Here is a 12,064-nt window from a genome sequence, read left to right as displayed (position 1 = left end):
CCCAAATACAATCCAGAAGCATTTTTCAAAACAAAACCAGCATTATTATTATGAGGTTAAGAAACTGAACTTGAGAAATGAATTCCCTTATGGGAAAAATACAAGATGCCCCTTGTAGAGATGTATTTTTTTAAAAAAGTGGTATTTCTGATTTCCAGTTTTTGGGTTTCTTGAGTCACGTAATTTGTCTTTTGTGTGGGCAGAAAGGTAAGTGAGAATAACTAAGGGAAAAAATAAAACTAAAGGAAAAACAGCTGGGTGAGCGTGCGCTTGGAGCGCTTCACGATGGAGCAAGCATCGCAGAAAATGAAGTATGTGTATTTAAACGGCGTTTAATTTGTCAGAAGACAATTTTTTGTGCTTCAGAATTCCTAGAATAGGCTCGTTTTAAAGACAAGGGCTTACTTTGAAAAGCACAAATGTGTAGTTCTGTTTTCTTTATTTTGCTATATTCGAATTGAAATGAGTCAAAGGGTCAGGAAAGGTTTTAAAAATAAGCAATGAGGCTAACCATGCCACACACCTTTTGTTGTCTGACCACCTGTCCTGACGACCCCGTGTCCTGTCTGGAGGATATCAACTAACTTTGATAAGTGCTTCACAATAAAAGTTGCCTTTGTCTCAGCAACCAATAGGAAATGTACCCAGCACGCCATGCAGAACATCTGTAAGGCAGGCCATCACAGCCAGGTGGCTAAAAGGCAGAATAAAACCCAGTGAAAGAAGTATGTTGTAACAAGGGGCAGTATTTCTTTTATCCAAAAGAGAACCAGTGCAGCTGTATGACTTTAACAAAAGATATCATGCACGTTTCTCTTGCGGTTGGATTCTAGGAAAAGAAAAAGCACCATCAAGGTGGAGGCTGAAGTTTCAGAACAAATGGCGCAACACCTACTCTGAGTGGGCTTGGGCAGAATGATGTGTAGGATTTGCGCAGGGAGCTCTGGTGGAGCGCGAGGCCTCGGCCCTACACCCTAGGTTCCCGCTGCCTCCCCTCGGAGGCCACTTGCAAGGCGGCACTGCACCCGCCCTCCGGGTTGCCATGGTTTCCGGGGACCACGTGGGCGCGCGGGCGGGGGCGGGGCGCCGGGCGTGGGGCGGGGCAGCAGCTGCAGGAGAAGGAGCGGGAGGAGCTGGAGATGCTGCCAACCCTCCCGGGCTGCGCTCGCTTTGCCGCTGCCGCTGCACGGAGCAGCCGCGCCGGGGGCCCAGAGCGCCGCGCTCGCAGCCGGTAGCGCCGGGGGCGCTCGCTCCGGGGCCGCGCAGCCCGAGACCGGACCGCGGAAAGGGGGCGAGGGCGGCGCCCCAGCGTGCACAGGCAGCATGAGCATCGAGATTCCCGCGGGGCTCACGGAGCTGCTGCAGGGCTTCACGGTGGAGGTGCTGAGGCACCAGCCCGCCGACCTGCTGGAGTTCGCGCTGCAGCACTTCACGCGGCTGCAGCAGGAGAACGAACGCAAGGGCGCCGCACGCTTCGGTCATGAGGGCAGGACCTGGGGGGACGCGGGCGCCGCCGTCGGGGGCGGCACCCCCAGTAAGGGTGTCAACTTCGCCGAGGAGCCCATGCGCTCTGACTCCGAGAACGGCGAGGAGGAGGAGGAGGCCGCGGAAGCAGGGGCGTTCAACGGTGAGGACCGGCCCCCTCGCGCCTTGAGCCCTGACTGCCGCGCCCGCCTGGCTCTCGAACCCCGCCTTGCTCTTGTACCCTGCGCTGAGCTCCCCACCTTCCCCACCTTCTCTACCTTCCTATCCCGTCCACCCCCTCAGCACCCATTTCGGTCTCTCCCACTCGCCCACCTTCCTACTCGGCTCTCTTGTCATGCCCTCCCTCTCTCTGGAGGTGGAGAAATGAGAGGTTGAGCTTCCTTAGCCTCTCTGTCGCCTCTCTTCTTAGGCCGATTTGGGGTGGGCATCTTGCTGGAAGGTTAACTTTCCTGTGCTTGGAGATGTCTCAGTCTCGGAGAGTACCATTGTGCAGGAAGGGCGCTTGACTCCCTCTTTTCAGCCCTTAAATTTATTAATGGAGTGTTGGGTGTGGGGTGGGGAGGCGAAGCGTGTAGGACTCACACAGAGGAGTGTGAAATCGGACTTACTGAAGTAAAACAAATTAATGATAATAGCTGTGACATCGTTGGAATACGAGTAATTTATTATTTTCCAATACCGTGTGGTAGAGATATTTTTGGACGCATAACAAAGGATCATATTTAGCCAGATATCTACAGGGTCTTTGGAGTGAGGAAATAGACCAATGATTTTCTTCCCTTAAAAAAAATTGAAATATATACTGAATGGTTTTGATTTTTTTTAAGTGTATGGGAAAAAAAATAACACCATAGGAAGCTCTAAGAACATGTCAGCTGTCTTTAGAATGAAAAGCCAGTGAGTAGCTGTAAGGACCGCGCCAGACACTGAGGCTAGAAAGAATGAATGAGAGAGAAAGGAATTTTCTTAAATAGCTGCTTTTGGCGAGTCCCACCCCTTATGCTTACCAGCCTCTCCCTGACACACCAGATACACACACCTGTTTACAGTGACCTGTGTTTACACAATGCACCAAGTCTCAGGCTTTTCATGAACCCAGGCTAAAATGCCAAGCTGTGCAAATGTACAACTGTTTTCTTTGTGGTGTAAGGCAAGCACGCATGCTGCTTTTGTCTGTTTATACTGATAGTGATTTGTGTGTCCACAGTGCATTTCATACAATGAAAACACTTACATGCTGTTCATTTCCTTGTGTCCCTTCCTAGGAAGAGTTTCATTTCTTTGTAGAATTAATTACATGTTGGATGGGTTGTAAAATTAGTGCGTTCTTAGCTTGTCTAAAACACAGAAACCCTGGACATCAGTGCTCTGTGAATGTAAAAGAGAGGATTGCTATTTAAAATCTTAATTTGGGACATTTGGGTGCTTTTGAGGTAGGGTAATCATGGTTTTAATTGTTCCCACACCAAATCAAATGCCTGTCCTGGTAGGAAGGAGAACTAGACAACATTTTATGTAAATGAGAAGGGAAAACCAATGTAGATGGCATAGAAAGGACAGTGGCATCTATGACTTGCATGCACATGGACTTTGCACATACTATGTATCTGTGACATGGGATGCACATGCAGGCCAGTGATACACAAAGGAAAAAGGGACTAGTGGCCTAGATGGCAGGCAACAAGGAGATGGGGGCTTGGTAAAGAACCTCTGCACTTTAGAATATGATGTTAATACGGCTGAAACCTTTTTGTTTAATTCTCTTGGAGCATGTTGCATTGATTCAATTTCTCCTTGCAAGAGTGTGTCCTTTACATTGGGACAAAGAATGCATTTGTAAGCAGTAGGAGTATTTCTTATGAAGCTTTATATTTGAGTCATCTTTCCTACAAAAATGACTCAAGGTCAGTTGTAATAAATACTTAACCGGTTGCACCATTTATTCCCACCTCTACCTCCAGGTGTTTTAGAAGTTTTGACTCTGCCCTAACACAGTTTGATCAGTGTCCAGCAGGTGTGTGTTTGGCTTTAGCATAACCTCTATTGGGGACAGTTCTTTTTTATTTTTCTAACCAACACTCTCATTCTTGTGTAAGTAAATTGTGTGAAAAACAGTTTAAAAACAATTGTATGATGCTACAGAATGCTTGGCAGACTTTTTTTGTGAATGGCCCTTTCAGACTATGGACATCTTATCATCTGGATCACATTTTTTCAAATAGCCCTTTAACCAAGTGCACTCTCTAGAGCTTGAATTTATACAAGGCCATAATTTAACCAAACCTGGTCAAAGGAGGGAATGTGTACACACGTACACACACACACACACACACACACACACACACACACACACACACTTTAAGATAGAACCATTTGCGGAAAAAAACACATGGGGGAATTGACCAAAAACCTACAAACCTATTATTAAGGTTATATCTCTATCCAGGAGAATGCTGAAGAAAATCCCCTAGACATTCTCTTGACACGGCAGAGAATAAGCATTGGATGACAGCAGTCCTTGGGTACAGCACAGGGTTACAGGATCAATGATGCTTATACTTCACATGCAGCTTGGAGTTTGATTGAGAAAATAATATCTAGTACCTATCTTAGAGAGCTTTTATGAGTAGGTAGGACATAGTTTTATTCTTTTCTTTCTTCTTTTTTTTTTTTTTTTTCTTTTTGATCAACAAACATCTCAGGGTTTTTGACCACACTTTGAAAACACTGGTTGGTGGATCATGCTGATCAGGACCATAAGGTAGCCTCTCTTCTTACTAATGGTTAGAGAAAGGGCTGCCATTTGTTGACAGTTTTGGTGTTTTAGGTCCTCTGTAAATGCCTTAGTCCATCCTCCCAGCTCCATGATACTAATGAGGCTGTCACTTAGTCTGTGTTTTATAGTTAGCGTGCTGCAAAACCAGAGCTCTTACAGATGAACCTTACTTCATTCCTATACTCTTTCTTGTCTGCTAGGTTTATCCAGGGCCAACTTGACCTGTGCTAGTCCTGTTATATCAAACTCTTCTTGATACTTAATGTATTTTCTTTACGACTTTGTAAAATTAGCTTGTTCAAGGTCATATGCAGAACTCATAGTAGCAGAACTGGGTTTTTTACACGTGTTTGACCTTGAGGCCCAGATCATCAGGAAGTTCTTAAATGAAATTTGTTCCGTGGATCGACTCACAGGTCATGTCCCAGGTTTTTTTCCAGTACTGGTAATGGGTTTGCATTGTTGGCTCTTGACTTCTCTCATGAATCATTTCATCTAAGTGATGATATTATGATAGCTTGAGGGTAAGAGGCAAGCTTTTGACCATGAAACTGTTAGACTGATAAAGATCAAGCCTATGATCTTGACCTCCTCCTGTATTGTGGTGGTTCAATTAGAAAGCCCGGTACCTAGTTATTGGAAAAGTGGTCTGATCCATTACTGTGTTGATGTGGCCATCCATGGTGCCAGATGTGTAAAGGTGGCCCTTACTCCTACTTGACTTTCCCATGGATTCTTTGATTTGCTGGTAGAGTTCCTATCTATTCTTTCTTATTCACATAATGACTTTTTTCGGGGGAGGGGAGGTTATCCCCTGATCCTGGCTTTCAGGCAACCATAGGTGGTAGAATGTTAGTAGTTTATGGTGACTCTCTAGGGAAATTTCTAGAAGCTAGAAAGAAGCTGGAATGGAGACTGCTTGTAATCTATTCTGCCTGCCTCATCCTGATATGTCTGTCTTCTGTGCAAGGGTAGTATCCCTAAAGCTGGCACTTACTAATGGGTTTACAGTAGGCCAGATTGTTGAATCACTATTTAAATTGGGGTAAAATGAGTGGTAATTAGACAGTCATCATGATTGGATCTTGTGTAGCTCTGAATTTCTCGGGTGGTTAAAAATAAAATAAATGTAGTTCGAATTACCCTGATGGATTGACAAATGGTAAAGAACAAATTACAAAGGGTCACTGGTGGAGCAGACAGTGTGGGATGAAACCTAAGCAATGTGTAGAACTAGTTTTCTGTGTTACAGGGGGAAAGAACTAAAATTAAAAATAAAAACACAGCCAAAAATGTAGAACCATTATTTTAAACATGTGAAGTCTTTGTCTAAAAACCTTATCTCACTTTAAGATTTTTGGGCGGGGGTGGTGGTGGTGATGGTGGTGATGCATGGTTCAAGACAGGGTTTCTCTGTGTAGCTTTGGAAAGCCTGTCCTGGAACTCACTCTGTAGACCTTGTTGGCCTTGAACTCACAGAGATCCTCCTGCCTCTGCCTCCTGAGTGCTGGGATCAAAGGCATGCGCCACCACCTTTCAGCTCTCACATTGATTTTTACAACTTAAAGTAATATGAACTATATAAGATACAGTTAGGTCTTTGTAAACGAGTTTCATAGGTATGTATACTGCATTCTAGTGACTCTGCCCACTGTTCTCATCTTTCTCCCACAGCCATTGTACCCCTCAGTCTCTTTCCCATGTGTGTGCTTTGTAGTTTTGTTTATAACCCATTGCATTTAACCAGGGCCATAGGAACCTTGGGTAGAACTGTCCATTGGAGGCTGATGAGGTCACCAGGAGTAACAGCTGAAGACAAGCACACCCTCTCCCAGACTCTCAATATCAATTAGTTTAATGGCGAATGGTTGAGCTCTTTATGTCTTTAAGATCAAGTGAAATTGAAAAGAGGCATTGTGGTCATGGTGTGGATTCAGAGAATAAGGATCTTTATCATGAGAAGAAATGACTAAGGGGAGGGGAAAGTATCAGTGTATCTGAAGAAATTCCCTCGTAATTTTGAGCAAATGTTCTTTACTTCTGACACACGTAAGGACTTTGTAACTTGCTTAAAAGTGGAAGCCTGTCTGAATGGCTCCTGTGATTTCCCTTAAGCTAGATGTCAAAGGCAGGGGAGATGGGCTGCTAGCTTCACAAGAAAGTGCAACCTGTTGAGTTCACAGTCAGTTTAAGGAGTCCCTGTGTGGGCTAACTGTTGGGCTGGCCTTGAGCTCCACTTGTCTCTGCATCCCAAGTGATGGGATTACAAGCCAGCACACCATGTCTGCTTCCCTGTACACTTCACTAACAACTGCTTTCTCTGGTACCATGTGGCCGTCAGAAGATAGGAGACAAAGCCAGTCATCAGTTCTTGCCTCCTAATGTGTTTCAACAACAAATGACAAAAGACATGTATTTTTGACTTCCTAGTTCTTTTGTACAACAGACAAAAATTACCAGAGACTTTTAAAAAATTATATTAGATTTATTTTTATCTTAAGTGTACGAATGTTCTTCTCACATCTACATATGTGCATACCATGTGTGTGTGTGGTGCCATCAGAGGTCAGAAGGTTTAGAATTTATAGAACTGGAGTTACAGGTTGTTTAGAGCTACCTTGTGGGTGCTGAACCCAGGTCCTCTGTGAAAGGAGCAAGTGCACTTAACCACTGAGCCATCTGTCTAGCCCCTTAAAAGTGCCTCTTAATATGTTTTGGATTTTTCAAATGTGTTTAGTCAGTTTGAAAACATGTGTAAAGGTTATATTTTGGTAGTAACTTTAAATTCAGGCATTCATGGAGAAGTACCATGCTGATAGCACTTGATGTGCCATCACTGTGTTAGTCTAGAATAGTTGTTACAAGGACAAGTGAGTTAGTATTTGTGGGGTCCTTAGGGCAGTGTATATACAGCAAGCACTGATTACATGTTAAAAGACCTAGCTGATAGGAACTCTTGCAGAGTTACAAACTTTTATTACAGAGTAGCATTATCATTATTTTATTTGGAAGCCAGTCAGGTCTCACTTTTTAGAAAGCTGAGGTAGAACATTTGGGGTGATTCAGTGTGAAGCTACATTGCATAGTTGTAAATGTATCCTTTCAGCTTACAATTGTAGGTAAGCGGTTTTTGTAGTTAAGGAGACTATGTGTCATGGGCTGTGATAGCTCTAATCCTGAAATGGATTATAATCATTCATGCCAATCAGTAAAATATTGAAGGCATTATTTTAGTTATGAGTATAATCCAGTAGTAGTATCACAGATTTGTGATGTTCAGAGTAGAACAGTTAAAACTCAGGATTCTTTTCAGTTATAAGTGTTAGGGGTTGACATTGGAACATCAATGGCCTTGAAGTAGCCTCCTTTCTCCTGTTATCCACCAATAACTGCTTTGCAGAAGGACTCAGGGAGAGCAAGAAGCTAGGGGGAGGGTGAGAGGGAGAAATTTAAAAGAAACATCAGTGGGGCATGTGAGAAACTGAGGCAGGGCCCTAAGGGACAGTGGCGGCTTGAGGTGCTTGCTGCCCTGTCTGAATTAAAATCAAGCCTCTTTCTGTAAGACAGTTGCAAGCTTTCCATTGAGGCTGCACTGTTCAGGTGTGGGGAGAGGAGTAAATGTTGCACGTCTTTATTGTTATAAACCACACTCCATGGATCCCAGTACATTTCCAGCTGTCAAGATTTTTTTTTTTATAGCTGTGTTAAAAAAAAAAAAAAGGGTGTTTTCTTTTCAGCCTCTCAAATACCATCAGAAAAACACTGAATCAGTCTATTAGGAGTTTATTTATGATGCCTTAAGCAAGCCATTTATCAGCAGTAGTAGCATTAGAGAAGGCCCCCAGTGGACAGACATCTCAGAGTGAGGAGGGGGGGAACTGAGCACAGGAGATTGAAGTAATTGGCTACAGAGTCTCTATCAGGTGTCCAGAGCACCAGAAGGAACCATCTGTTAGAAGGAACAAGTGGGTGTGGAAAGCAGAGAGCTAAGACCTCCAGATCCCCCTCCCTCCCTTCCTCCCTCCCCTCCCCTCCCTCCGTCCCTCTCTCCCTGCTTCCTCCCTCCCAGTCTCCTTCTCTCTCTTTGTTAATTTCTCCCTTTTAAAAAGAGACATGATAATTCTCTTAAGTTTACTCTGGATCAATGAATTAATTCTTTCGTGAGAGAGTGTTCCTAAAGTGTGTGTGTGGTGCCTTTGTTGAGATGAAGCAGTTGAGAGGCAGAAGTCCCTATCTGAGTACAGTTGGTCTAGGCTTGTAAGTTTAGCCTTGTTCATATGTCAGTTTGTGCTGTTTGTATTAACTCCTATATTATGAATTCTTTTTCCTCTCATTTAGTTACATTTTAAAAGCTTGGACCAAAGAAAGGGAATATATGTTGTTTTAGAATGTCTAGGGTTTTGTTTGCTCTGACTGCTTTTCATTGCAACAAAACTTTATAATAAAATAATAAATAAATAATAATAAACCAATAATAAGTAAACAATAATGATAAATAAATAAAATAAACCTAAGAGACAATGGGAAAAACCAGAGTGCTGGTTCTGCTCATGTTCTAGCCTTTTGCAGCCCTGTCCATACTGTCTAGCTGTTGTGACAAACCCCCACAGTAAACCCTGAATGTGATGTGATCATTAGTATAATTATTTCATGAGACCAAATTTTTTGTCTCAAAAATTCCAAATGACTTAGACTTTTCATTATGTAATTTTTGGAAATAACTAAAGCTAAGAATTTGAGGTCAAGGTTTAAATGAAAGCAAAACAATTGTAAAAAATCAGCTATGAATCTGAGGTCAGCCCTACAGAGGGAGTTTCAGGACAGCCAGGGCTGCACAGAGAAACCCTGTCTCAAATAAGTAAATTAAATTAATAATAATAAGTAAAGTAAATTAATTAAAATAAATTTTAAGGGGCTGGAGAGATGGCTCAGAGGTTAAGAGCACTGCCTGTTCTTCCAGAGGTCCTGATTCAATTCCCAGCGACCACGTGGTGGCTCCCAACCATCTATAATGAGATCTGGTGCCCTCTTCTGGCGTGCAGGCCTGCATGCAGATAGAACACTGTATACATAACAAATACATAAATCTTTAAAAATAAATAAATAAATAAATAAATTTTAAAATCGTAACAAAAAATAGCATGTGAAAAGTCAGCTATAAACACAGTTGGTGCTGCATTTATGAATGTTCTGGCAGTAGGTTCTACCATGTGTGGCTTAATATGTTTGGAAATTTTAAAAAAGTCGTTCCAGTTGCTGCTGTTTAAAAATATTTCTCAATTTAAAAAAGACAAAAGATCAAAACATAAACACACATTCCACATGAAAAGTGAAGCCAAGAAGATATGCTGTGTATGGTTATTCCTGTGTCTGTTTGGTTTGGGCCTGACATTGTTTAGTTAACATCAGCTGTTCTAAGAAAGAAGAGTTCATGGTAATGATATGGAGGGATTTTTCTTTCAGGGAAAAAAGCTTCCATTTAGTTAAGTACTAGTAGACCCCGAAAGCATCATTTCAAAAGGTCAAGTTTATTTAAAACATGACTCAGTCATATCATTCCCACTATTGTAAAGGGCTAATGTTAAATGGTCTCTTTTTATAATTTTTTTTATAATAATTTATCAATAATTATTCTGAACATCTGGGGCTTCTTACATCCTCTTGCTAAACTAGGACTGTTAGAGACATGTTGCTCATCTTCCCCAAAGTAAGTGATGGAGTCAGGATTTGGAGATGGCAGCCATGGCAGCCCTAACCCACCTAGGTCGTGCTAGGTGGTGCCTGTGATCCATTTTCAGCCCTCACTGAAGTAGTAGGGTTTAGAGAATGGCTCAAGAAATGAGCTACCTGCTTAGGCCCTGGAAAGCATGCAGCCCAGCCTTGCACTGATCTCTGCACTTTTACAATCGAATTACTTCAATTATTCCCCCATACTTCAGGAACATATTTTGAAACAACGATATTTAGAAATATATGGAAATGTTCTGTTTTGCAAAATTCACTGTATTATGCCTTAACTAGAAAAATGTATTTGAGTGTATACTCCCAATATATATTTATAAATTTTATAAGTATACCAATACATTAACTTAATTTGTGTATGAGGAAGTGTCCCACGATATGTGATTCAGAGAAGAGGAAGTCTCTGTAGACATGTTCTCATTTTCCCCTTTGCCTCAGAGGGTTGCTTTCTATATTGCTTCACAGTGCAGAAACTACGCTTTGAGGATTACTGCTGTAAGTGTCACAGCTGGGGACTCTGTTAGCTGGTAACTGTGATCTGCTCTGGTGTCCATATTTAAGCGTCTAGACCACAAAGGACCCATAGAGAGCCATGGTGCTAGTTGTATACTCTAGCACAGATGTTTGGTGGAATGTAGAGGGAAATTTTGTCTTATAATAAAGACATAAATCACTTTACATAAAAAGCCTCTGTTGTAAGTCTGTATTCCTGTGTGTACCTTGTACTTTCTGCTAACTTATAGAGCACTACTTTTGTTGGCAAGAAAAGAGAATCATGTCATAGATGCTTAATTAGGGATCACTAAGTTGTAAGAATGCCTGTCAGTAGGGGATAGAATAAAGACAAAACTTTGAATGCAGTTTCCTAGAAGATTTCAGAAATAATACCCTATCCCGAGCCTGTTTCCTCTCCATGTCCTGAGCCTGCTTCTTTCTCCACACGCCGGCCTGCCTCCCACTCTGTCTTTCAGCAAAATCAGATGTTACTTCAGGTTTCCTTGCTGATACTTATGGTACCGCCTGTTCTTAGTCATGGGAGCTTTGCAGATTGCAAACAGCAGGAAGAGCAGGGAAACACTGTACTTTGCCAGTTGTAGGTGGTCAATTTTTTTAATTAAAACTCAGCTGAATATTAAATGCCCAATATGAAATACGTGTAAATGTAAAAGGAATGAAACGTTTTGATGCCTGTAAATGTGCCTGATGCTAGTCTGCAAATACTTATTTACATCAAAGCATTTAAAGATAATTTCACAAAATAGAAAAGCTTTAGTCTATTTCCAGTTCAGTTTCATAGATTTAGGTTTCATTTTATTAAAAACAAGGCTATTTTATCTCTGAACCTGACCTTTGATTGCTCTACAAACTGCAGAGAACACAGGCACACAGTCATGACTTGCCTGTAAAGGGTTCACATTCAGGGTCACAGTTGAGGTAACGTTTTTGTTCATACCTCAACCCTCCAAAGCAAAAGAATGGTAAGACAGCCACAAGTTAAAGCATCGTTTTTATACCACCCTCTCCTTTGAGAAACAGGCTTAATGAGTTTGTGTTTATAAATCCCCAAGCTTATATATTTACCTAAGCTTTAACAAGTCATTTTGAAACAATTTGGACAGGGTGGATGGAAGATGAAGACCTAAAATGATACTTTATTTAAATGACAGGAATGCATGCCAGAAATATAAAGTAATTGGGAAAATCTTTGTGCCACACTGACAGCTTGCCTCCATTTCTTCCTGTTGTGGTATTTATAAAAAGAAAGCTCATTAAGGGACAGACTACTACCTCTCCAAGTAAATCACTAATGTCTTGGTATGGTTTAGAAGGAGGTGAAAGGTCCTTCTGGGTCTTAACTTACAGACCCAGTTGTTCACAGATGTTTGATTTTTATATTTTGGTAGTGAGCCTACCCTTTAATGGTTGAGCCATCTCTCCAGCCCCAGATCTTTGACTGCTAAATTAACTATATTAACAAAAGGTTACACTAGGAAATATTAGGGCTTTCAGTTTTTACTAGTTTTATAGTAGTTGCTTTATAATTCTTTAAAAATGCTTCCA

General features: G+C 41.8%; 1 protein-coding gene across 1 annotated transcript in view; it reads left to right on the top strand.

Annotated features, from left to right (window-relative positions):
• Positions 1-1,100: 1,100 nt before the first annotated feature.
• Positions 1,101-12,064, top strand: part of Prkar2b (protein kinase cAMP-dependent type II regulatory subunit beta) — a 106,339-nt gene continuing 95,375 nt past the window's right edge. The window contains exon 1 of the mRNA XM_036206599.1: positions 1,101-1,627. Within this exon, the coding sequence (XP_036062492.1) occupies positions 1,324-1,627 (304 nt within the window). The 5' untranslated portion in view covers positions 1,101-1,323. The remainder of the gene's footprint in view (positions 1,628-12,064) is intronic.

The sequence above is a fragment of the Onychomys torridus genome, chromosome 14, assembly GCF_903995425.1.
Source record: "Onychomys torridus chromosome 14, mOncTor1.1, whole genome shotgun sequence".
Lineage (NCBI taxonomy): Eukaryota > Metazoa > Chordata > Mammalia > Rodentia > Cricetidae > Onychomys > Onychomys torridus.
This window is presented reverse-complemented; position numbering and strand designations above follow the sequence as displayed.